Raw genomic sequence first — 24,700 nt, forward strand, 5'->3', positions numbered from 1 at the left:
AAATGCTTGAATAATCGCATAAATATAAAAAAAAGAAGCTCAATTGCGCTTGTTCATTTTATTTTTTATCGATAATTCTCATACATAAAATATATATCGTCGAAATGATTTAGCAAATAACAGATTGATGTAATAGATTGAATTATCATAATCCAACAATGTTAAATATTGTGAATTATTATTATATAAGTTGTCGAAGTATACATAAATTGATAGCAATTCATCGGCATGTTTTCAAAATATTTTGAAATTTTTCATAAGTACATTTTTTACATGTAACTTGCAAAAAATGTTCCTTCAAATATATATTTTTTTTATTCGGAAACTTCGGTCATTTCGGTATCCTCAATTACAAGATCGTCTAACATTTCTTCAAGTGTAATCTGCGGAATACTCGGATCTATTTCGTTAGTATCAACAGGAATTTGTTTCCTAGTATCCCGAAATATATTGATGTTCTGTCTCAATTCCGGGTCTTCTTCTAAATCGTCGAGGAATTCATTATACTCACTGTAAATTAAAATCATTTCATGTGAGATAATTTGCAATATATAAAATGTATTGTAATTTTTTATACATATGCATCATTTCTTACTTATTTTCAGTACTCATGCTGAATATTTCATCAGCAATATGTTTCAACCTCCACACTCTTGCCCTGCGACGAGCCGCTTTGTCATGGCCATAGAATTTTTTTACCAAAATAATATCGGGTATTACATCTTCACTTAGTTTATCAAAATTAGTATCGTTAATATTACTATCCTTTAGAGCATAGCTGCAACAGTGTAAAAAAAACAACTTATATATATAGATTTATATTTGGGACATAATGATATATTTAGATACTTACTATTTATATATTATTATACATACACACATATTGTACATTTATAAATTATTTTTTTATAATCTTACCCTAGGACCGAATCACCTGGTTTAAGTATATGACCTAAATGTGTACGTGTGTGAATTAGATTATCGTTCATCCCTAATTCGGATGCTTTCACCAGCCATGCGTCCGCTATGACATGCTAAAAAATAATTATCATGTATCTATAATAAATTATACAAATATCTAATATTGTTAACAAGATGTGTATACTTGTATTTACAATCATATAATGAAATATTAGTACAATGAAAAATATATAATAATATAATATATAAATAATATATTTTATATAATGAAAAATTTTTAAATATTCATTTAAAACATATTTTTTATAAGTCAAATGTATTTATAGAAATGTATTTATTATTTCTTGATTATACTGAACATGTATAATCGTCAAATAATGCAGATACAAAAATTCATCTTCAATAATTATACGTTTGAATAATGTAAATTAAATATGACTGGTTAAAATATTTGGAAGATTTTACTTTTTTAGAAATGGATCCTTGCCCTGGGAAAGATTTGATATCTGTATGTTTTATTGGCTCAATATCCATCACCACAAACTCTGTTAATTGTTTTGGATTACATATACTGTTGAAGTTATATCTCCAGTAAACAGTTGAGCTTACTTCAGTAACTAGAAAGATGAAATTGTTATATTAATTAATTTTTATCATTATAATTAGTGTTAATATTACGACTTACTTTGACCTGATGAAACATCTATTAGATGCACAGAATTTGTAATTTTGTATACCAAACAAATGGGACTGATTCCACCCAATTGCTGAGTTAATTTTCGTGGTATACAAACTATGCTATCTTTGGAGATTGGAACAATGTCGACACTGTTCAATGTATAAAAGTTATTAAATAGAATTAAATAGAATTAAAACACACACATATATGCTATTGCATATATATTTACCTGTATGTAAATTTATAATTGTATATGTTACTATGACAATCGTATGAAATCAATTTTTTTGAATGTTGATACTGGCATGGTATGACCGTTACTAAAAAATCAACCATTTTTCTAGCCATAGCTTCATTTGCATAGAAAAAATCCAAACCCTCTGTAAATATTGGAAAAAAGTTTTAGATTTATATACATATACAAGTGTGCGTGTGTGTGTGCGCGCGCGCGTGTAATTCTTATTTGATTTTATAAAATTTCTTGTAAATACAATTACCATGAATAGGCTTTATACCCAGTGTTTGTTCATGTGCCTTATGTTTCAATATAAGCTGTTCTAAATAAAAAAAAGTTTTTTTGTTTATCGCTTTTTGTCGAACTTGTACCTGTAAAAGGTCATAAAATATGTATATATACATGTCATATATATATGTGGATGTGTGTAAGAAATAATGTAATCAATTGTCATTTAAATTCCTTTTAAATTCGTTTTAAATTGAAAAATTTGAAATTTACACTCGCACGCCAGTAATTTTTAGCTTCTGTGCGATGACAATCATTGCACATTTGATGATTCACAGTATATTCGACCACAAATACTTGCTGCAATACCGCACCACCAAGTACTTCTGCATGAACAGTTAATTTTACCTAAAAAAAATATTAAACACAAATAATTACTATTAGACTCTATTATAAGTACTATCTATAACAAATGTATATAAGAAATTATATGTAACAAATTATATACTTATATAATTAAATTATATACTTATATATAATAAGTTTGAAATAACATCAATTTGAATTAACAATTAAATTAGTATTAAATTAATCCAATTTAATAGTACTTTAACATCTAATTTAAATTTATTAATTAGTAATAAATATTAATATTTTCTTCTCAATTTTAATTGTATTACATATAAGGAACTTACTTTTAATCTTTTGGAATGTGGTTCTGTCCATACAAATCCAGCATCTATCAATTTTACACGATTTAATCCCTTCAATTTCTTTAAACATAGTGATAAAAGCTCTCTGGATTCCAATGCAGCATGAATCCACTCAGCAGGTGGCTGAAGATATCTGTCATGTACAGTATTTGAATAATCTGATAATTATTTATACAAGTTTTAAAAAATATCGAACCTTTCGCAGTCCTTACAAAACTGTAAAGTAGCTTGTTTAGGAATTCCCTCTGTAATGTCGACATGATTACGCAAGCATACTACACACATATTTGCAGGATTTGGCTCGATAAGAGTCCCGCATTCGCAGCAAAGGCTACAGATAAAAAAACAATTGTTTATATATGTAAAAATTAATCTTTATTTCATCAGAATATCTTGTATATTATATATTACGTATACACACATCATGCTCTTAGTTTGCGCTGTCTCAGGAACTTGAATGTACTCCATTTTACATCTATATATAGCTAAAAAGAAAAAAGTTCATAAAGTATTGAGTATTGACTTTTATATTGATAATATCAATATTTCTTTAGAGATTTTTTCTTCTTGAACTTTTTTAAGAGAAATTCAACAAACTTTCCGATAAATAAACACAATCACACAAGAATATTCCACATGTGACATTTAAAACAGGAAATTTCATTATTTTATATAAAATCTTTTATATAAAAATTTCTATTCTTCTATTTTTTATACAGGGTGTCCTAGACCACCCATACACCCCTTTTCTTTCAAAAACTAAGCATTTTAGAGAAAAACGTTTTCAACAAAAATTGTATGGTTTTGAGGGAAACATAAGATGGTGTCATTGGTTTGACCTTGGATGGCATCCTTAAGGTGAGGTCAAGGACACTTTTAATTTCTTAAATGGAACCACCTATTTTTTATTGCATATTCTTATAGCTTATGTCGAGAGCTTTCCAAAACATTATAATAAAGTATTTTTTCATCAAGTACTTTTCGAGTTATAAGGCTTGAAATAATTTCTTAATTTTACATAAACCATAAAATATCTAATAAAATATTCATTTTTCGATTATCTTACCTTATTACTTTTATGTACAAAATAATGAGAGGAATCGATTGGTGTAAAGAAAACACATAATTGTTTCGAACAAAAATGTAATTATTAATTGCAAATTACATTTTTTTTTTCGAAACAATTTTGTGTTTTCTTTACACCAATCGATTCCTCTCATTATTTTGTACATAAAAGTATTAAGGTAAGATAATCGAAAAATGAATATTTTACTAGATATTTTATGGTTTATGTAAAATTAAGAAATTATTTCAAGCCTTATAACTCGAAAAGTACTTGATGAAAAAATACTTTATTATAGTGTTTTGGAAAGCTCTCGACATAAGCTATAAGAATATGCAATAAAAAATAGGTGGTTCCATTTAAGAAATTAAAGGTGTCCTTGACCTCACCTTAACGATGCCATCCAAGGTCAAACCAATGACACTATCTTATGTTCCCCTCAAAACCATACAATTTTTGTCGAAAACGTTTTTCTCTAAAATGCTTAGTTTTTGAAAGAAAAGGGGTGTACGGGTGGTCTAGGACACCCTGTATACATAAAACATGACAAAAAAATTTCCTTTTTAGGTTATATTTCACAAAATATCTGCTTTTCGACAAAATTGAATTTTCTTCCGATTTATAGACAAAATCCAATATTTGAGCAAAAGCTTTAATTTGAGATTATTTAGGGCACTTTATCTCGAATAAAAATACGCGAAAATTAACAATAGAACAAGACACTAACCTCGTGGTCGGATTAAACACGGTCATACTAGGTTGCGTTCGAAAATGTCTCGTCGAAGCAGAAGTAGAGCGCGATTGACCAATCGGAACAAACAAATCCTCGCTTCTTTTATTCTGATTGGTCAATCGAACGCCGCACGTTCCGAGGAGGGTAGACTTTGGAACGCAGCCCTGGAGGGAGATGGAAGGGCCACGACTCCGAGTATTTATGTAACTTCATTTTTTTGACGAAAAGCAAGAGACTTGCCGCTGTCAATGGATCGGACAGGGACTCGATGAACGATAAACGATGCTGTAAGTAATCGTGTATTAAAGGAGCATCGCGATTATTTATTGTGTGGATTAAGAACAGAGTGACCCTCAAAATTGTCAAGTTCCCGGCCTAGTTCCTAAACTAGGAGGCCCCGAAGATGGGCTCCGGTCAAAGCGCTCGCAAGTTGACCATCTCGAACGAGGAGGAGGTCGGGGTGATCAAGGTGTCCAACGCGATTGTGCAGCGTCTTGCGCAACGAGACGACGAGTCCTCCACGAGCCCGAGACCTGACTCGCCGAAGAAGCATCCAGCACCTCCTAGTGCTCCTGTTCCTCCAGCTACACCTGTGACACCCGGACAGCCGGTGCATTATCCTGAACTGACGTTGTCCGCGCTTCAAGTACAACAACAAATGGAACAAGAGCTGAAGAAGCAGGATCAATACTGGCACAGGCGATTGCAGAATCTAGAGGAGGGTTACCAGAAGATTAATCACATCCTGGAGGATGAGTACAAGAAAGCTCTCAATGAAACGTCTGCCGCTAAGACTGGTGCGAGTTTAGATATTGTTTGAAACTAATTTTTTTTTTTTCGAGATTTGCTAACTATTTGTATATAATTGAAGTTCTTACCATTATATCAGAGATGACAATTTTATTGAGATTAAGAAGCTAATCTTATTTCAATATATTTTGCCCTTTGAGATATTTGATGGTGTTTAACAAAAATTAATTTTTTCATGTATAATTAAATAAATACTGTAGGTTTTGCCGGAGCCAACAAATTATAATTGGTTTTAAAAATATTAGGGGCAGTAATTCAATTGCTTTAAATATAAGATTAAATATTGTTCTCCAGATTTGTGTAAATTTAAAAATGTATTGTTATAGGACAAAAAACTGTCGATGTCCAGGGTACAGTGCAACCATGTCTGGATGGCAGTAATAAAGTCCTACAGTGTTTCCAAGATCATCCCAAGGAAAGTCTCAAATGTTCAAACTTGGTAGAAGAATTTTCAAATTGTGTCTGGAATTTGCATTATACACGTGTGATTGAAGCGCGTTCGTAATACGTTGTTATGCGCTTCATAAATCACAGCACAGGATTCAAAAGACATTTAGTCAACAAATAATAAATTATACGATAAGGTATAATGCCTGGTAAAGTGCTTATTTTAACCTTAGCAGAATATTGCCAATGGAAAGTAGTGTAAAGCAAAGGATATATGGAGAAAAATGTAAAAAAATAAATTATTTGAAGAATACATATTGCAATTTTAATAAAATGAAAAATGTTACATATATATATATATATATATATATATATATATATATATATATATATATGATAAATATTGTTAAGCATCTAACACAAAGTATTTCCTTTCATTTCAAAACATTTTAATAACGTTTTTCTCCAGGATTGGATAACAGAATACAATATAATATATAAGGCACAAGATTTGTTCATTAAAGTAACAGGTTTATAGTTATGTAGGAAAGCATGTGTTATGAAAAGCAACTTGTTATTTCAAGATTCTTAGTACAGTTCTATTCATAGTTCAAAATATATACAGCATAATCTGGGGTATATGACCCAAATAAAGGCCTACAATAATACAGTATTGTAGAAAATAATACTAATGTACGATTTCGTAAGATTATCAGTAAATATAAAACGAGAAAATGTTGCAAATGCAAGATTGGAAGTACATTTGAAATATATTGTCTAAGATGTGTGTAAAATATTCTATTTATACACTATTAATATTTGTCAAATGTATGACATGCAATATTCAGCAAAAAATTCAAATCATTTTTAGTATATAAAATGATTAAAATTGACATTTACTATTGAAATTTATCACTTTTGCAAAAGAAAAAAAAATATAAAGTAATTATAACAGTTTTTCTTCATAAAATTCTTTGATTTATGAATTTTAATTAACTTACATGTAACAAATATTGCGAATCATAAAATAAAAATGCAGGCATTGTTTAGAAAGTGCACAAAACTGAAAAAAGGATATATAATTGTATTACGAGGCACGTTACAATATTAATAATAGTATTTTTAAATTAATAATAGTATTTTATACAATCTCCAAACAAAACTTATAGTTTAACAGTAATTCTTGAAACGTGGATCTTGTTCAAATTATGGAACATAACAATATTTTAAGGATACAACATAACAATATTTTAAGGTTTAATATGAACAAAATATTAAAATAAAAAGGAGACATGAAAAAATCATGTTTAATCGCTTTTTTTATCGCTACTCGACTGCGTAAGTTTTGCGTGCTCGCTAGTTAAACGATCATATTCCTTTGCAAGTGAATCTGCCTGTGATTTTATTGCTTCTTTATCTTTTTTCTCTTTGACCAAATTATTCTCAAGTTCCAAATTTTTAACTTGCAATTCTTTAATCTGCTTTTTCAATTCTGAAACTTGTTTATCATGTGCTTCATTAGAGTCGTTCTGTGCACTTTCCCCAATTGTCCTCTGGGACAGTAAGCTCCTGGCTGTGGTTGTCGCAGACTGAGCTTGTCGCATGGCTGCTTCATTTTGTGCAAGTAATGTAGCTTGAGTGGATATCAAAATGACAAGACGACGTATTACCAAACTCAAAAATAGTGCAAAGCCAGATATGTAGAAATTTCTTTGGGCACGAAACATTCGCATGTTTTCTATGAAAAGGAAAAAAATACCAATATATTAAAAGATATAATAATGCTGCAATTAATAGATAAGAATGTGTGATATTAATACATGATAAATATAAAATATATATCTTAAATCATTTACCTTGCAATTCTAAATTTAATGATGGATGAAGATCACCATGATCAGTTTTGGAGTACTTTCGCATTTCTCGTAGAGCATCCATTAGGAAGAGAACCAAAGTACCAAGCAGGATCACAAAGTAAATGGAAGCTTGGTTACTTAGACTTTGTAAGAAACGAGATTTGAAGAGCTTTTGCCATCTAGTTGGCGAAGCTATTGGTAATACCAGAAAAAGTACTACAGCAATTTCGACATAGAGGAAACCAGCAATGAGTGTCCACTGTATACTCATGTTTATTTCTAATCTTGCTTTTATGTGAGTATCTGAAAATAATGTAAAACATACAAGTTGATATTTAATATGTCAAATTTTCGGAAACTTCGTTACCGAATTGATTTTATCACCGCAATTGCAGGATGACGTTTTCTAATTGCGTCTGTAAAAGTGTTTATAGAATACGCGATAATTATGCGAAAAAAAAAACATTGACTCGTATCATTGCGACATTAATTATCTAAGTACATGCAAGTAATTCTGCGAATGAAATGAAAAAATGACGTGGTCTCGAACGAATTAATTATATGACGCAACATTAATTTTTACGAGATGTACACAAGATTCGCGGAAATTTAGAGCCTTATCGGTCGCTGAGACTCATTTGTCGGTACGTATCAATTGTCAAAAATTGGGACACGGTCTTCTTATGAAAAAAAAGTCATGTCGTTACGACTCACGAACCTCGATGATCCACGAATCGTTGGCTCGCAGGATTCCCGGCAGATCTTTTACAAAACGCAGAATCGAAGATATCTCGAATAGTATCGGAATCAAGGATATCTTTGATGTGTCAGAGCATCTGCAACTTTATCGAATGATCCAACCTACGCTTTTAATAACGGTAACGATAAATTTCACACTGGCGCGAACGAGACGGCTGGCGGTTCCATCAAACGGCGGCGAATTTTGTTTGTCGGCTCAAGTTCTATTTATAGATTTACGTACTTTTCTTGGGGACGATGCGAAACGCGAATGCGGCTCTTGCGGCTTCTGTGACGTGCCAGGTGCACGAATAAGTTCAAAGTACGAGTCGCGGAAAACGTCGTCGCTGTTTTATAAATAAACCGTTCACGGTGACGTCATCGTGAAGCTTCTCGCGAACTAGTCACGTTATGTATACGAGTACTTGCGTATGTATGCACGCATATGACTAATATAGCCAATCGGTGCATCGAAAAGGGCGATTTGACCTCGATCGTCGAGTATCGAGCTCGTGGGACGTATCGATTGGCCGCCGGATGGGGAATTTCTAGGGTCCCTGCGGTAGCGGCCAATCGGGATGTCCGTGGGCGCGCGATTGGTCGATTCTTCAGTGCATACTGCACTTTGAAAAACGTGCATAAACTTGCTCTTCTAGGTGTATCCCACGTATACCGTGACTCTCAAAGCGACGCGAGGATTGTCGTCTGTCACTTTTTGCGGCTTACGCAGCGTCGATGTTTACACGCGATATGTCAAATCGATACCCCGCGCGCGCGCGCACGTGTTGCATACTTAAATACGCGAGTTTGTGATTAACGAAAAATTCCGAAGGTGTTCGCGTGACACGTGGTGTTCGACTCTGCATTTCGCTTGTGCTCTCGCGATTGACGGAGCGCGTCGAGGAAGAGAAGCGATGCCGGTAAAGTAAACGACAGTTTCAACTGACTTCGCGAATCGACTTCCGCGGTCCAGGGGAGGGGGAAGGGAAAGCGTCCTTGGGGAATAGAAGAGTTCTCGCGCGGAGATCGCGAGGTCTATGGGATACAACGTCGTCCACCGGGAGATGATACGCACGAGGGAGGAACTGGCGAGGGAGAAACTGGGCTTCGACGGCACCGACGAACAGCACGCGATCATGAACAACATGGTAGACGCGAGGGCCTGTTACAAGCCTAGCGGCAAAGTGAGTACAGCGATCATTATTCCCTCGGCGTCCAATTTTACTGTATTGAGTGCGCTACGCTTTACGCTACGCGATACTTGCGATTTGACGTTTTAACCCCATACAGCACAGAACATTGTTGTAACATTGCTGTAATGTTACAAACAATGTTCTATGCTGCATGAGACGTAGAGGATGCATTTTTTTTTGTAAAGAGAGATTATGATCAGTATGTAGCTTTTTTGCACAAATATAAAAATTTTTATAAAATTGCTTCGCACTGATAATTGCGATTGACTGATAATTGCGACTTTCACGTGCGAAGGGACTTTAAATTGATATCATGGAATGGAATCGTTTAGTATGTAAACAAACGACATGAATATTTCATTCATCGTCTGTCGAGTTGTTATGTGTCTGACGTGTGTGCATGCGATCATTTACAATTTATATGGACCTTTTACCACCCATACAGCACAGACCATTGTTGTTACATTGCAGCAATATTGCTGCAATGTAACAACAATGGTCTGTGCTATATGGGCATATAAAAGACAAAAAATGGCACAAGATCAACGACATGCCGAACGTTTCAATAATTTTTTGTCTCAAAAAGTAAAAAATACATAAATATGAAAATGCTAAAATACACACACACACACACACACACACACACACACACACACACACACATATATATATATATATATATATATATATATATATATAAATTCTTGAAGATTTATACAAATTTTTTTAACGTGATATTTTTCTCTTTCTACTTCTTTCTAATGAAAACATGCATTTTTACCTAAATATGTCTCGAGTTTAATTATAAATAAATTTCGAATTTAATTACTTAAAATAATTAATATGTGTCAATAATTCATACTATATTTGACAGGAAGAATGTAAAAGCATCACGGTTTGATGACAATGCGCGATGACAATCCATTGACAGGAAACGTCGGATTCCGCGAGTAGGTACTTTACCACCAGCACCGGACAATCGCTCGTCAGTAGAAACTGAACAGCTGGCGCGATTGAACGTTCGAACTCGCGTTACGTACATACTTCTCGATTCTTTCTGCGCGAGCGCATGTAGTTCAATCTTTCTCGATTTCGTAATCCCTTCGTTATTCAATCGCTATAAGTGTCACGCGAGAGATAGTCAGACGCAAATTTTCCCCGCATGGCGCATTTGTATGTATGTATCAGGAATGATTTCAAGTAAAATCAATTTCGGATCCAAGCACGATTCACAATTTATATATGTATATGTAAAATAATTATATTATATATATATATATATATATATATATATATATATATTTCTATATATACAGGGTGTCGCAGACCACCCGTATCAGCCGAATATCTCAAAAACTGAGCGCGGCAGACAAAAATATTTCAGACAAAAGTTGTAAGGTTTCAAGTAACGCATTATATGGCGATATCAGTATGATCATGAAGAGTGTTGTCAAGGTCACGTAAAGGTCACCTTGAATTCTGTAAATGGAAACCCCAATTTCTTATTGCATATTCTTGTAGCTTATCTCGAGAGCTTTCCAAAACATTATAATAAAGTATTTCTTCATTGAGTACTTTTCGAGTTATGAGGCTTGAAATAATTTCTTAATTTTACATAAATCATAAAATATCTAGTAAAATATTCATTTTTCGATTATCTTACCTTAATACTTTTATGTACAAAATAATGAGAGGAATCAATTGGTGTAAAGAAAACACATAGTTATTTTTAAGAAAAAAAGTGTAATCGTTAATTGCAAATTATTTTTTTTTTCGAAACAATTATGTCGGATCGTTGATTCATAATTGATGAGTCGAACGAAATCGATTTCTCGGGCGACGGTGATCCGATGACATGTCAATGGTAAAAACTGATGTTACTGTCGAGAAAACATTTTTAATCCGAAACTGTGTAATGTATAGTCCATGTAAAAAAAAAATGGAGTTTACATTATAGTGTCTTTTTAGTGACAGATTTTTTTAGTCGATTTAAGGACGATTTTTTCCCCCGAGGAAAAAGTTGGCAGAGATTATTCTTTATCGCAGCTCATGTATCTTTATTGAGCCTCAAATCTAAATTCTGTCAAACTCTGTCTGAAGATATTAACTGACAAATGTACTATCGTCACCTCAAAGCGCAAAAAAATTGCAGAAAAAATCTTTCCTAAACACAGCTCGAAAATTATTTATGCCTAAATACTTTTGAATCGACCAGAGATCTGATCATTGAACGGACATCCGGTGATTTTCAGACACCCTATGCATAGCGCGCGCATGACGTGTAAACCATGAAAGAAACCTTTGTCCTGTACAGCCATGCCACTTTATATATGATTTTATGGATTGCTAATTAGACACGTGTTTCATTTCCCTTTGTTTCTTCTAGTAAGCGCAACGTGAGAGAACGACTTGTGTAGTTGGTTGCAATATTATCCACATCTCTTGTCTCTTTTTTTCTCTCTTTTTTTCCTTCCCTCCTTCCTCTTTTCCCTTTCTCTCTCTCTCTCTCTATCTATCTATCTACCTCTCCAACCACCTGCACATGCATGGGTCCCGGCTTGTCGATTACCGTGTCCCCGTTGTGCACTGGCGACGATCGTCTCACCGCGCACGTGTACTCGTCGAGCACCGGCTGTCTTCAGTACCCGATTAACGTCAGACATGACCAACAATAAGCAGGTGAGTAGCCTCGTACGAGTTCGTAAAACTGGAGGAAAATACGACACCTAGACCCGGGACGAATCAAGCTCGTGATTTGTAAGATGAATCTCGAAGTTACAACACGTACACAATACATTTGAAGGATTTTTGCACATATCACAGAAATCTGGAATGAATCGGAAAAAGAATAAATAAATCGCTGAATCTTTCTTCTTACAAATTATGAGTTTAATTCGTTTCAGCTGTAAGCGTAGTGACGTGGAAAACACGATGTTTTTAACAGATGGGCATGGAACCGAAAACATCTCTATCTTTAATCTTAAGATTGCTCCTCCCACCCTATTTCTGGTTTGCAATATTATTCTACAGTCAATATAATTTTTTATATCAATTTTTTACCTTTTTGTATTATTATAATTTTTCTAAATCAAAATGCTCTCCCTCCCTTTTTTTTGTTGCGCAAGATAAATTCCTGAAGAATCACGCACGATAATCCCAATGATTATGCACGTGTAACTAGTAATTTTTATTTGGAAATGCAATATCGTAATTTATATTTTATAGAGAGATTCACAGTAATAGTGAAAATTAGGATCGTCAAAAAAATATACGATATTGTAAGCAATTACATCTTGCATTATACGTGCAATCATTGCAATTATATTTGCATTCCAATGGTTTTAATTACGAATAAGCAGGTTACTTTTGTACCATTACTGTTGTGAACTGTTGCAGTTGCTTCAATAGCTTGTTATTTAAACGCACGCATGTACCGTGACGTGTATACATATTTTATATTTGCGAGTAGATGTTTTTTAGAATAAAATTGTGGTAACGAGAAAATTATTGTGGTAACTAGAACTATTATTATATGTAATTTTAAAATAATGATTAAAATGATTAAAGAAGATTAGTGCCGCATATAACGAGTAACGGCTTTTGCACAAAAATAAATAATGCGATAAAACGCAATATATAATAATTTAAACAAAGAAAAAGTACAAGACCAAAAGAAAGAGAAACATTTTTGATACATTAAAATAAATCACGCAATATGTGCAAATTAAAAATACAATAAATTTTTGTACAATTTTTTAACATAATGAACACATTAATATAATCGTTAATAAATTATTTAATAAATTTGCTGTGCATTTTTTTTAAATTGTGAATAATTTTATTATTTTATATTTCTAATTTGGTTTGCATCCAATTATTGCTGTATATTATTGATCAAGATTATGCATAGCAAATAAATTTAATTTCTTATTTCTACTTATATACAAATTTTTTTGTTAAAATCAATACATCACTTTTTTATGTGTGAAAATTCCACGTAAGTCTTTTGCGGTAAACGATTCAGGTGGAATAAGCAAGAGGGTATAAAGTATCATACGTCTTCGTTAGGTTTCTGCGCAGTAAGAAATTGACAAACAACACATTACATAATGTACCACGATTATTGAGCTCCTATTATAATATTTTGCATACTTATTGTTAGTGTACAGGATATCTCGAATCATATCTTTTATCATTTCTTTGGTTAATTTGCAGTTAATTACAAGAATATCAAAGAACAGGTTTTCAATTTCAAAGTGATTGATCGGCTTTTCAAGAACCAGCTTCAGATTCTTCACTTAATTAAATCAAGCAGACTTTTAATCTTCAACTCTAAATTAATCAAAGATACGATTCGAATCAATACATTTGGTAGATCCTGTTCCCTTCTATTTTGGAGCAAATTCCTACATTTTTCGCAATTTAATTCTTTTTTTCCATGAGAAAAAGTCGCATAATTTGATCTATCTCACCGCACTACGCTGCACGCGCTGGTAAAAATACGTCGACTTGCGATTTCGAGAAATTTCACATTCACATGCGACTTTGCTACTGTTTCTTCATATGCAAGGAGGCAATTAAAAAGCGAAAACAATTAAAAGAGAAGAAAAATAAGATTTTTGTCTAAAATTAAAATAGGAGGAAAAAAATACGAGAATGTACTCAACGAGTATGTATCTTGTTTTTAACTTTTAATTATCATATAACACAATTCGCTCAGAATTGATCATCATGGGATTATACACGACAATACGAGCATTGCAACGGGAACGTTACATAAAATGTAATGTTACATCTTTTCTTCTCCGACCATTTTTATCATCTCGCTGTGTATCGTCAATTCTAGTTGTCAGTTGATAACATGATATCGGTATTTCCGTTTACGATACCGGTAACTTTCTACTTTACGGTTTCTGAACAAGAGAGAGTTTTATCGAAGATGACGTACAAAGTATGTTTTTTTTCTCTAACATTTCGAAATCATCGTATGCGCATATTATATTCTGCAACGCGCTCATATTCTAGAAATACAGCGCAATGTGAGTTATTGCGGCGAAAAGATATAATCGCATATAAAAATTAAATTAATTAAATTATATATATGTTAATTTTTATTTGATTACATCTATATTATATATATACAGGGTGTCCCAGAACGAATCAGCCGTTAATGGTAGATTCCTGAGATCATTTGGAAACGAAAATCTTAATACCAAAATGTTGAGGAAGATGTAGTTTCGGCGCTACAAAAGATTAAAGATTACACAGGTCTACAAAAAATGGGGTCATGATTGTTGTTGGCCAGCTGGGGGTCATTTCCGAAGTAATTTTCTGCGTAGAATCCGAATCCGAGGTCAGAATTGGCCCATCACGTCAGGATTTTGAGATATTTGAGGTTATATAAAAAAATGGCTTTTTGGGGTTATGTGCAGGACGCACAAAATTTTTTAGCTCTTTTCTTCTAATTGCATCATTTAGTACTACTCTTTCCCTTCAAAATGAGCTGTCGAATGGTCATCTACGATTTTTTCTTGCAAAGTTACGGCCATTTTAAGATGACATGATGAATTCCAAACCCTGCGCCGTTATAGCCCAACAACCTCATGAGCATTCACATTAAACCTGTAAACTTTGAACTATAAACCCGAAAACCTGGACTGAAAACTGTATATATGGGTTTTTGGGGTCGCTGATTACGAATCTGATCTCAGATCGACCCCAAACCTATTATATAACTAAATCCACAACTATAGTTAGTATAGATTCGTAATCAGCGACCCCAAAAACCCATATATACAGTTTTCAGTCCAGGTTTTCGGGTTTATAGTTCAAAGTTTACAGGTTGACTATTCGACAGCTCATTTTGAAGGGAAAGAGTAGTACTAAATGATGTAATTAGAAGAAAAGAGCTAAAAAATTTTGTGCGTCCTAACCGTACATAACCTCAAAAGTAGCCCAAAAAGCCATTTTTCGAGTATATAACCTCAAATATCTCAAAATCCTGACGTGATGGGCCAATTCTGACCTCGGATTCGGATTCTACGCAGAAAATTACTTCGGAAATGACCCCCAGCTGCCCAACAACAAAACCTTGTAGACCTGTGTTACCAATTGGCGCGTTACGTTCTCCTGTGCTCAGGGACATAGCGCATCAAAGAGCCCGCGTACAGCGCGATAATATCGATATCGTGAGAGATCAATATAAGATAAAAAATAGGATTCTGCAGTGAGCGCGATTGTGTCTTCGATGCGATAATAGTCAGTAGTTTGAACATTTTTATGAAGTCTTCCTCAACATTTTGGTATTAGAATTTTCGTCTCCAAATGATCTCAGGAATCTGCTATTAACGGCTGATTCGTTAAGTCTGGGACACCCTGTATATATTTATTTATTTACTTATTTATTTATTTATTATTTATAATTATTTTTAAATTCATAAATTTGCAGTGACAAATTTATACACGACGTTGTCTCGACAATTTATTTGCGTGAAGCATTATTAAATTTAAGAAATGAACGTAAAAAAAAAAAGCTAAAAATGGGCTTACATATTTGCAGTCGTGGTTTCGCGGCGTTCGAAGCAGCAAATTTCGACACGTTTACGGTGTACCGGCCAAGAGGGAGAAATGCTACGACAATATCAAGATCACGAAGAACGCCCACGATTCGCAATTCTGTGCCGTAAATCCAAAGTTTCTGGCCGTTGTGACGGAGGTTGCAGGTGGTGGAGCGTTCCTGGTATTATCGTTGGATCGTGTGAGTTATCTCTGTGCCTTATCGATTTATTGATTCTTGTCCTACTTGCAAAAAAGAAGCCTTTATCGCATAATGTATGTATCAAGAGATACAAATAATCGGATGAAATCATCTTAAGCGTCAATATTGAAAGTAAAAAAGAAGCTTAACTAAAGGTAGCATATATATTAAACATTATTTATGATTAATTAATAAATTAGTAAATTTCATCGCATATTTATTAATATTGTTATAACAGTAATATTTTATTATTTTAACGTTACAGACCGGACGACTCGACTTCAATGCCAGTCGAGTAACTGGACATACCGGTCCCGTTTTGGACATCAAGTGGAATCCATTCAATGACAATATCATTGCATCCTGTTCCGATGATTGCACTGTAAGAAATGTTTTGCATGTCCGATTGAAGATATTTTTCCTATAAGCATGAAAGTAACATAAGAGAAATACAAAATATTGAATGCGTTCACATATTTATATATTTATCTAGATAAAATTATGGCATATACCCGATGGCGGATTGTCGAGAAACTTGACTGAATGGTTGGTGGAGTTGCAAGGACACAAACGACGCGTCGCTTATATCGAATGGCATCCGGTAGCAGAAAACGTACTCTTCAGCGCCGGTTTCGATCATCTTGTTATCGTGTGGGATGTAAACAGATGCGAGGCAGTGAGCGTCATTGACAGGCATCCCGATGTAATCTACAGTATATCCTTGAATCGCGATGGCAGTTTGTTGGCAACCACATGCAAGGATAAGAAATTGCGCGTTTTCGAACCAAGGTCCGGTATCGTCGTTTCAGTAAGTAAACACACTTGTGAAAGATATGAATCTTTTTTGAAACACTGTATATAATATAAAAAATAAAACTTATAAAAAATATTGTTATAATATAAAAAATATTTATTTTTACAAATTAAATGTTCTTAAATTGCAAAATAAAGTTTTAATATAAATAACATTAATTGTCAAATAGGAAGGAGTATGTCATGCCGGTACAAAAGCGAGTAAGGTTGTATTCCTCGGTAGTTCTGGACGTCTCCTGACTACTGGATTTAGCAGACATTCGGATCGGCAGTATGCAATATGGAGTCAACATGATCTAACTGTCCCATTGATATGTGAAACAATAGATTCCTCGAGTGGAGTGGTCTTTCCGTTTTACGATAATGATACCAACATGGTGTTCTTAGCAGGAAAGGTAAGGAATGAAATAAAATGTGTGGCAGATATGAATTACATTTAAAATCGCATTGTTATTCTTTTACAGGGTGATGGTAATATTCGATATTACGAAGTAGTTAACGAAGCGCCTTGGATGCATTATCTTAGTCAATTTATATCTGGGAATCCTCAGAGAGGATTAGGAGTAATGCCAAAAAGGGGCATCAATACCGCTATATGTGAAGTGTTTAGATTCTACAAGCTGCACGCGACTCGCGGAATGTGTGAGCCAATCTCGATGATAGTACCTCGAAAGGCAAGTTTACATTTCTAATTATTTCTAATTATGTTGTTTTTAGATCTAATATAATGCTGTAATTAGAATTCGAATTATTTCTTTTTCTATAAAAAGCGATTAAAAAAGATGTGTTATATTTCAGAGTGATCAATTCCAAGAAGATTTATATCCTGACACAATCGGAACGTGTCCTGCACTGTCGGCTAGAGACTGGATCAGCGGCATGAATAATCCGCCAATCTTAATCTCTCTTAAAACAGGTGTCTCTCTTTTTTCCCTATTTTCTTTTTTTGTTAATGCGATATATACAGTATATATATTTCATTTTAAATGACGCACGAATATTCATTATTAGTGAAATCGAAAAATGTCTCAGATAAAAATTTAATGGTTTCGAGCATATAACGATAATAATTTTGTGTAAATCATTTAAAATAAGATACATATATGTATGTAACAATTTTATCGAACGATCATGTTAATGAATACCGTGCAATTTATCAGGTGGAAGCATCTCGACGCATAAACCACGAATATATAAACCACCGCAATTACCTCCGACCACCGATCTGAATAACAAGAAGAAATTCGCGTTTCTGTCTACGGAAACCATACCAGATTATAGACCGGTGGAATTACACGACATGTCGGAAAAAAGTCAAAAGACATCCAGTAATCAAAGCACAAAGTTTCAGCAACTACAGCAAAAATTTGGAAATGTTGCTATGCAGGTGAGAATATAGTATACGTACATACCCCATGGATCTATAATTATATTATAGCTTATATAATAATATCTTTGATAATCTTTCTTTTTTGGCAGAAGAATATTATATCGTCTCCGCTTAATGACAATAAAGTTATGGAGACTGTGGATGTTCCAAACAATGAGGCGGAACTTCGATTAGCATTTGCTCGACAAACCGACGAATTAAGGCTAGTACGACGGCAGCTCGCTAATAGTCAACTGCGTGTCAAGGAATTAGAGGACCAAATACGAAAATTACAACGCCAATAAAGCTTACAAGTAACAGCTACAGCAAGTTCGCTTCGACACTGGCTTTAAATAAGACTCTCGCACAGCTTTACTGCTAAACTATGGTTAGCGATCGGTTACTTAAAATCTATAAAATATATGTGCATTGCTAACAATTTAGAGAAAAAGCCTAAGCTTTTGAGAAATTTTTACCAACATGCTTGGGATACTTTAATTCTATGATATTTATACATACAAAAATATATTCGCACAGAATAATTTTGATTGACTTTTTCGTTAGTCTACAATTTTTATGTAGGATAAAACTTGTCGCGTTGATATTGACCACAAGGGATCAGAGAACATAAGCATTTGTTATGTGAAAATTGTACCTGTTCACACATAGCTGGATGCGTAAGTTGGATATATGTACGTATATCCACATAAAAATTTGTACATGATTAAAAAATTAAGGAAAGCACAGTATCTTTAGACGAATGAATAATTCATATATATTATTTCAATTTTATCGACACATTGCATTTTTGCTGAGAACAATATGTTGGTACTAGTCTGTTAATCAGTTGTTTATTTTTTCTTATTTTATGTTTATTGGTTATTTAATTAATATAATATTTTTAATATATTACTACTCAATCTTTAAAAGATAGAGAATTCGTGAAAAATCGTTTCTCTATCACGTTCATCTATCATGTGTGTTATAAAAAAAATTTTATTTTTATTTGAATTCAACTTTGCAAGGAATAAAATTAATTTTGTTGCCGATTTTATTACAGATGTATGTCACATTATGCATCAATGCTCTATAATTCTGCTGTGTTGTATTATGTACAAGTAGGCTAGCATATTAATATATTAAGCATTTTGCTATTGCATATATCTTTCACTGCCATCTAGACTGCCATAATGTCGATGGCAATAAGATCTTCAAACCTAAGTAACGATAATATTTAATTCTGCTAGTTTCGAAAATTTTATTTTAAAATTCCTAATATTAAATGTGAAGCAACATACGTTTGTATAAAACCATTGAATCATGTACAATCAATGCCATGATAGAAATTGCGTATGTATATTTATAAGAAAGGCAGCATTTACAATGAGTTTAATTTTAGCCGAGCTTGCTTAGAGAAAAAAACGGTACAATAGCAGATGTAATAGAATATTTCTAGCATTATTGATATTGTCATCTTGTGGTTGCAAAAACTATAAAGAATTATATTTCTGCTTAAAAACGATCAAATCATGTAATGATTTATACGTTTATATATGTATTTTTCATACAGTGTGCAATTTTATTGTGGATTGATAAATATAGTACCTGAATGCTACACTTCACATATCGCTTGTGATCAAGTGAGTGTAAGATTTCGTTAATCGCGTAGTATGAACGTAGTAAAGTCCTGGAACTTGCTGATACAGCAACATGTGACGTAGCATTCCCTAGTCTTTCTTCACTAGTTATTTACTTATAACTGTAGATTTAATACACCAATAATACATTTCATTGAAACATGCACCTATCATTCATCGTTAAAAGCAAAGAGTTACATGTGTTGTATTAGGTAATACATTTTACAGGCAATATAAAATGCGTATTGCAAAGTTTATATAGGTATATATTTTCGACATTTATATCCAAAGCAATTTTCATGATATATTTGTAAGAAAAAGATAACTATTCATGTTCATGATAGACATTATACATTGCAAGAGATTTATGAATTTTGCTACGAATTATAAATTTGCTTATAATGCAATATTGTGGCGCATAATACGCGCGTGTATCAGAATTTATATGTAATATTTATATGTCGATCGAAAATATATATTATTGAGATTCAACCACACACCACATAATCTTATACCAAACAGAAAAAAATACCAAAGAGTTTTATTGCATATTACGGATGAATTTATTGTCAGTGCATACTGTCTGACAAATTTATATATACAAAAACATATAAAAAATGTTGTACATATGATATATGGCAAGCACAAGATCCTCATAATAAAATAAACAAGAACATTTAGTCATATCAAAGTGTATGTAGAAAATTTTATTATTATTATATGAAAAAATATTTTATTTTAAAATTTAATATATGTAGCATATTATATCTCTCGGATAAATTATATATATTGTTAATTATACAATACTCTTTTAACATCTTTTACTTATAAGAGGACGGATATAGTTAAACGGACGGATATAATTCACTTCAATACATATTACTTTGCTAGCCTAATTGTCTAATATCTTAAATATATAGATATTAAATATTTAAAATATACAAATATTGGTACAATATATAACTATTGGCTTAAAAATTGAGATTCAAAATTTTAATCAAGTAATAAAAAATATATTAAAAAGTGTAAATAAAAACTTATAAAACATTTTATCTGACATTGTGGGATGTGAGAAAATTATTTGTCACAGTATTTGTACTATAAGAATTATCTAAAGTAATCAATCTAAAGTAGCTTCATAGATATGGATAAACAAGTCACGGTTAAATAAAATTTAGGTAATTAAATCTTAAGCGGGAAATTCATCGACTACAATGTATGACAAATTTGTCAGACTTTCGAGTAGCCTTCGAGGCTTTCGGAGATGTTGGGAATCTTCTACCTGTGAAACAGCACTCTCCAGACTATCAGTAAACCCACAGGTATGATCCACGTGTGTATTGCACTCGGCATGGAAGATGTTGCTGGATTGCATCCATCGCCGGTACACGTGTAAACGCAGGTGCGATACATCAACTTGTCACCCGGTTGTTTCACGTAATCGCAGTAGTTTCCCATGTCGACAGCCGAACAAAATCGTTTTGTACCGATGCCACCTATTTTCAAATACAATTTTACAATACAATGTGTACTGTATGTTAAGTGTTAATATATAATTATCTTTTCTTTTCTAATAGAAATTTGATAAATTTTTTTTTAGATAGAAGCTATTATATTTTGAAGCAATATTAGGGATTATTCATTTATATATCTTATTAATTTAAATAACAAAAGTTCTATTCTTTAATATGAATACATTAAAGTGAAGCAATTTAATGCTATAAAGAAAGACATAAAGTGGTAAAGAAAGATACTACTGAAAACGAATGAATGAATGGAATTTAATGTGCATTTACAAAGCAGGTAATAGTCATGACATGCAGAGAAATGGAGAGATTATATATATATATATATATATATGCTCTTATATACATTGCTCTTACATACATATATTTTGTACAATAATTAATTTAATAACAAAACAATATTAATCATCAATTTCTTTTAATAATAAAAAAAGACTTTTACTAAATTATTTCTAATGAAAAAAAAAAAAACAAGATGCATTAACAAAATATATATTGATAGTTTTTTAAAACAAAAACTATGGAAAAAGATCAACATTTGAGAGAGAATCTATTTTTTAAAATATAAACTTAATGCACTTTAATCTTATAAATTTCATATAAATTAGAATTAAAAATCAAAAGATGATTAAAATTCGGAAAAATTTCGCTCTGCTTCGAAAAATAATTGAAAAATAATGACATTACTTGGGAGGAAGGATCATTCATGCACACTTGACGACAATAAATGATGAAACATGATATAAAAACCTCCGAAACGGCCGATTGATTTGACGCAATAACGCGCATCGTAAACATGACTACAATTTGTCGGCACCAAGGCACTTTTAACCAATCCATCGTCCATGCATTTCCATTCATCCTCTGATGCGCATTGGTAGCAATCCAAGGTAATTGCTTCATTAATTAAGAAAGCAATGATTAAATTCCCAATCGATTACATGACTATGCGATGTTATACATGAGCTTTCCAATTATGTATCATAAAATAATAGTCGCAAAATAATTCTCCCTCTTACATATATAATCCCCTATACAAATGATGATCTACATGATCTGTTATAATGATGATTGTTAATGATAGAAAAATAGTTAGTAAATGCGTTTTCTACATATGCTGGATCATTGGAACGCAATTTGAAGGGATTTTATATTCATAAGATAAAATGATAAGCTTATATGTATTTAAAAAAAATCGCTTATAAACGATTTACTTCATTTGTAGATGCGTTCCAAGATCTCGCACATGTATAAGTATTGTTCCAGAACAGTAAAAGGATCTGAAAAGAATTCAATACAGTTAAATACAGAATCGCCAGCATGCTTGATGTTGATCTGTGTATGATCTGTGTATTCTAATCAATTTTCCCTACATTGCCGCTGTTAGATTCCCAAGCCAAGAAGATTGTGCAAAATATCTTTTCTGTGCTGTTTACCCTCGAAACGGCCTACATGCTTAACGCAAAATTGCGCCCCGTAAACATCTTTGCACGATTCTGGCAGGAGATCCACGTCGCTCGTTAGAAATTCATTGCACTGAAAAGGCCTGCTGTTGTTGATACTGGTACACCGGTAGCACTCGATGCTATGTCCTGAATAAGAATATTATTTATCAAGTTGCGCAAGAAACGAATCCTGTGTGATTTTGTTGCGCTAAATGAATAGAGAATAAAGGACATGAATATTAATTGTATAAATTCCATAATTGTAATGGTAAATCTTCATGTTTACTCCATTTAATTGAAGCTCATCTTGGCATGATTGATGTTGATTTTATTATAATAACATTTAAGTTGGAAATTAGATTTATTTATAACTGGAACAGTGCACAAAGTTTTTCTAATTATATTGTCAAGATAAATAGACTGCGAATTTGAATAAAGCCATCGATATCAGCAGCAAATAAAATATGAACTGTTACTATTTGCTTTCCTTAGTTGTTTCTTATCTCCATTTAATAATATACATCATAAAGTACCTATTAGAGAATATGTATAATTTATAATTTATTGTTAATTATAATTTAACATTGCTGTTACCATTTATGATTTCACTGATTTAATAATCAAATATATCTACATATTGCATTTTGGCATCACAACAAATACATTTTTCTCTTCTATACAATAATTAACAATTTTTATATTTTCTCTCTCTCTCCCTTTCTTTTTGAATGATTATTCTCTTGTCAAAATTGATAAATTTCTAATTCGGCAAATCATCATGATAAATTTTATTTTTCGAAATACTTATATATTTACGTAAAACGAAAATAAAGGCTCTCTTTGACATGCTCGTTTTTTTTTGACATTTCGCTCAAGTTCCCCGTTCGTGATACACACAAAGAGAATCGAAAATTAGAAAGAGTTTATATACGCCCCGCCCAAGCGACGATAACGATGTACCTGTCGCGATACAATCGTGCGTCCACTTTACCTGTCTTCATCAGCAACGAGAGTATCACCAGAAACGTCCCGATACAGTAACCCGCGATGGCCATTTCAAAAGATCACAGCTTCCCGCGGATCGTCCTGCGTCCCGATCTCCTGATTACGACGCGTCCTCGCATCTACCGTCCACCTGTTCGCGTCGATCACGACATTCAGGACAGCTGGATGTGACGCGTGACGTAGACGCACGCCCGTTTTGATGCGTTCGGAAATCCTACCCATGGGATAGAGCAGCGTTTATCGGCCAATCAGAATAAAAAGAGATCAAAGAGATTCTCCCGATTGGTCAATTTAAAGCTACTTTACCCTAACGAGTAAAATTTCCGAACGCACCTTTTTTCGTTACTCGAGGAACATCTATTCTTGTGGAGATATATATACAAGTTTTCCTATAAACACAGATGATATAAAGAAATAAATAAAATGGCTATAAATTGATGCTATGAAAGTTCGAAATCTTCAATTTTCCGTCGAAAAAGACGAAATCTTGCACGTGTCTTTTTTTAAATACATATCCGTAGGACAACAATTCACTCATCGGCTCATCACTCATCATCCCACTCATTACCTGTCTAATAAAATTACGCATGCG

At 32.8% G+C, this 24,700-nt stretch overlaps 5 protein-coding genes and 1 long non-coding RNA gene across 14 annotated transcripts; 3 read left to right on the forward strand and 3 right to left on the reverse strand.

Moving 5' to 3' along the window:
- Positions 1-43: 43 nt before the first annotated feature.
- Positions 44-4,629, reverse strand: Nmd3 (60S ribosomal export protein NMD3). 2 transcript variants are annotated; one of them, XM_083087011.1, is made up of 12 exons: positions 4,567-4,629; positions 3,198-3,261; positions 2,973-3,107; positions 2,759-2,909; positions 2,337-2,471; positions 2,098-2,206; positions 1,830-1,980; positions 1,607-1,749; positions 1,387-1,538; positions 919-1,034; positions 596-778; positions 44-510 (listed from the first exon to the last, which is right to left on the reverse strand). In XM_083087011.1, the coding sequence occupies exons 2-12, from the start codon at positions 3,242-3,244 to the stop codon at positions 315-317; spliced, it is 1,518 nt and encodes a 505-aa protein (XP_082943137.1). In that variant the 5' UTR covers positions 3,245-3,261; positions 4,567-4,629; the 3' UTR covers positions 44-314. The 2 variants fall into 2 exon arrangements, with proteins under 2 accessions (XP_082943137.1, XP_082943136.1); XM_083087010.1 differs by lacking the exon at positions 4,567-4,629 and adding an exon at positions 3,374-3,455.
- Positions 4,630-4,709: 80 nt separating this feature from the next.
- On the forward strand, positions 4,710-6,082 carry Chchd3 (Coiled-coil-helix-coiled-coil-helix domain containing 3). Of its 2 annotated transcripts, none has more exons than XM_083087016.1 (3): positions 4,710-4,859; positions 4,940-5,369; positions 5,709-6,082. In XM_083087016.1, exons 2-3 carry the CDS (start codon positions 4,976-4,978, stop codon positions 5,885-5,887), a joined length of 573 nt encoding a protein of 190 aa, XP_082943142.1. In that variant the 5' UTR covers positions 4,710-4,859; positions 4,940-4,975; the 3' UTR covers positions 5,888-6,082. The 2 variants fall into 2 exon arrangements, with proteins under 2 accessions (XP_082943142.1, XP_082943143.1); XM_083087017.1 differs by having other exon boundaries at positions 4,718-4,859; positions 4,918-5,369.
- Positions 6,083-6,324: 242 nt separating this feature from the next.
- LOC145964361 (B-cell receptor-associated protein 31-like) lies at positions 6,325-8,771 on the reverse strand. 2 transcript variants are annotated; one of them, XM_083087013.1, is made up of 3 exons: positions 8,344-8,771; positions 7,626-7,928; positions 6,325-7,507 (listed from the first exon to the last, which is right to left on the reverse strand). In XM_083087013.1, the coding sequence occupies exons 2-3, from the start codon at positions 7,894-7,896 to the stop codon at positions 7,077-7,079; spliced, it is 702 nt and encodes a 233-aa protein (XP_082943139.1). In that variant the 5' UTR covers positions 7,897-7,928; positions 8,344-8,771; the 3' UTR covers positions 6,325-7,076. The 2 variants fall into 2 exon arrangements, with proteins under 2 accessions (XP_082943139.1, XP_082943140.1); XM_083087014.1 differs by having other exon boundaries at positions 8,608-8,770.
- A 267-nt stretch (positions 8,772-9,038) lies between these two features.
- On the forward strand, positions 9,039-20,629 carry LOC145964358 (coronin-2B). Of its 4 annotated transcripts, XM_083087009.1 has the most exons (11): positions 9,410-9,547; positions 10,431-10,733; positions 11,943-12,235; positions 16,116-16,313; positions 16,579-16,695; positions 16,807-17,121; positions 17,297-17,521; positions 17,591-17,800; positions 17,925-18,042; positions 18,287-18,513; positions 18,606-20,629. In XM_083087009.1, exons 3-11 carry the CDS (start codon positions 12,218-12,220, stop codon positions 18,798-18,800), a joined length of 1,623 nt encoding a protein of 540 aa, XP_082943135.1. In that variant the 5' UTR covers positions 9,410-9,547; positions 10,431-10,733; positions 11,943-12,217; the 3' UTR covers positions 18,801-20,629. The 4 variants fall into 4 exon arrangements, with proteins under 4 accessions (XP_082943133.1, XP_082943131.1, XP_082943134.1 ...); XM_083087008.1 differs by lacking the exon at positions 10,431-10,733 and having other exon boundaries at positions 9,406-9,547; XM_083087007.1 differs by lacking the exons at positions 10,431-10,733; positions 11,943-12,235 and having other exon boundaries at positions 9,039-9,547; positions 18,609-20,629.
- A 189-nt stretch (positions 20,630-20,818) lies between these two features.
- Bou (glycosylphosphatidylinositol anchored membrane protein boudin) lies at positions 20,819-24,306 on the reverse strand. 2 transcript variants are annotated; one of them, XM_083087019.1, is made up of 3 exons: positions 24,095-24,306; positions 22,409-22,555; positions 20,819-21,628 (listed from the first exon to the last, which is right to left on the reverse strand). In XM_083087019.1, exons 1-3 carry the CDS (start codon positions 24,156-24,158, stop codon positions 21,411-21,413), a joined length of 429 nt encoding a protein of 142 aa, XP_082943145.1. In that variant the 5' UTR covers positions 24,159-24,306; the 3' UTR covers positions 20,819-21,410. The 2 variants fall into 2 exon arrangements, with proteins under 2 accessions (XP_082943145.1, XP_082943144.1); XM_083087018.1 differs by lacking the exon at positions 22,409-22,555 and adding an exon at positions 23,095-23,250 and having other exon boundaries at positions 24,095-24,296.
- On the forward strand, positions 21,996-23,578 carry LOC145964364 (uncharacterized). 2 transcript variants are annotated; one of them, XR_014436437.1, is made up of 2 exons: positions 21,996-22,548; positions 22,884-23,578. It is a non-coding gene; the product is annotated as an uncharacterized LOC145964364 (long non-coding RNA). The 2 variants fall into 2 exon arrangements; XR_014436438.1 differs by having other exon boundaries at positions 23,046-23,578.
- Positions 24,307-24,700: the final 394 nt, after the last annotated feature.

The sequence above is a fragment of the Camponotus vicinus genome, unplaced genomic scaffold (assembly GCF_025532165.1).
Source record: "Camponotus vicinus isolate PSW18456_S1 unplaced genomic scaffold, iyCamVici1.0 SCAF_13, whole genome shotgun sequence".
Classification (NCBI taxonomy): domain Eukaryota; kingdom Metazoa; phylum Arthropoda; class Insecta; order Hymenoptera; family Formicidae; genus Camponotus; species Camponotus vicinus.

Bases quoted from the DNA above. Each gene is read 5' to 3' on its own strand.
- Nmd3 (XM_083087010.1), bottom strand. From the start codon at position 3,440: ATGAAATTTCCTGTTTTAAATGTCACATGTGGAATATTCTTGTGTGAT. The intron at 2,910-2,972 runs GTTCGATATTTT...TGTACATGACAG, and splicing joins TTTTGTAAGGACTGCGAAAG to ATATCTTCAGCCACCTGCTG. The intron at 1,035-1,386 runs GTAAAATCTTCC...ATTATTTTTTAG, and splicing joins AAGGATCCATTTCTAAAAAA to CATGTCATAGCGGACGCATG.
- LOC145964358 (XM_083087005.1), top strand. From the start codon at position 9,401: ATGGGATACAACGTCGTCCACCGGGAGATGATACGCACGAGGGAGGAA. The intron at 17,801-17,924 runs GCAAGTTTACAT...GTTATATTTCAG, and splicing joins CGATGATAGTACCTCGAAAG to AGTGATCAATTCCAAGAAGA. The intron at 18,043-18,286 runs GTGTCTCTCTTT...GCAATTTATCAG, and splicing joins CTTAATCTCTCTTAAAACAG to GTGGAAGCATCTCGACGCAT.
- LOC145964361 (XM_083087013.1), bottom strand. From the start codon at position 7,896: ATGAGTATACAGTGGACACTCATTGCTGGTTTCCTCTATGTCGAAATT. The intron at 7,508-7,625 runs GTAAATGATTTA...TCCTTTTCATAG, and splicing joins ATTAAATTTAGAATTGCAAG to AAAACATGCGAATGTTTCGT.
- Chchd3 (XM_083087016.1), top strand. From the start codon at position 4,976: ATGGGCTCCGGTCAAAGCGCTCGCAAGTTGACCATCTCGAACGAGGAG. The intron at 5,370-5,708 runs GTGCGAGTTTAG...GTATTGTTATAG, and splicing joins AACGTCTGCCGCTAAGACTG to GACAAAAAACTGTCGATGTC.
- Bou (XM_083087018.1), bottom strand. From the start codon at position 24,158: ATGGCCATCGCGGGTTACTGTATCGGGACGTTTCTGGTGATACTCTCG. The intron at 23,251-24,094 runs GTAAAGTGGACG...ATTCTTATTCAG, and splicing joins CTCGTTGCTGATGAAGACAG to GACATAGCATCGAGTGCTAC. The intron at 21,629-23,094 runs GTAAACAGCACA...ATTTGAAAATAG, and splicing joins GCATGTAGGCCGTTTCGAGG to GTGGCATCGGTACAAAACGA.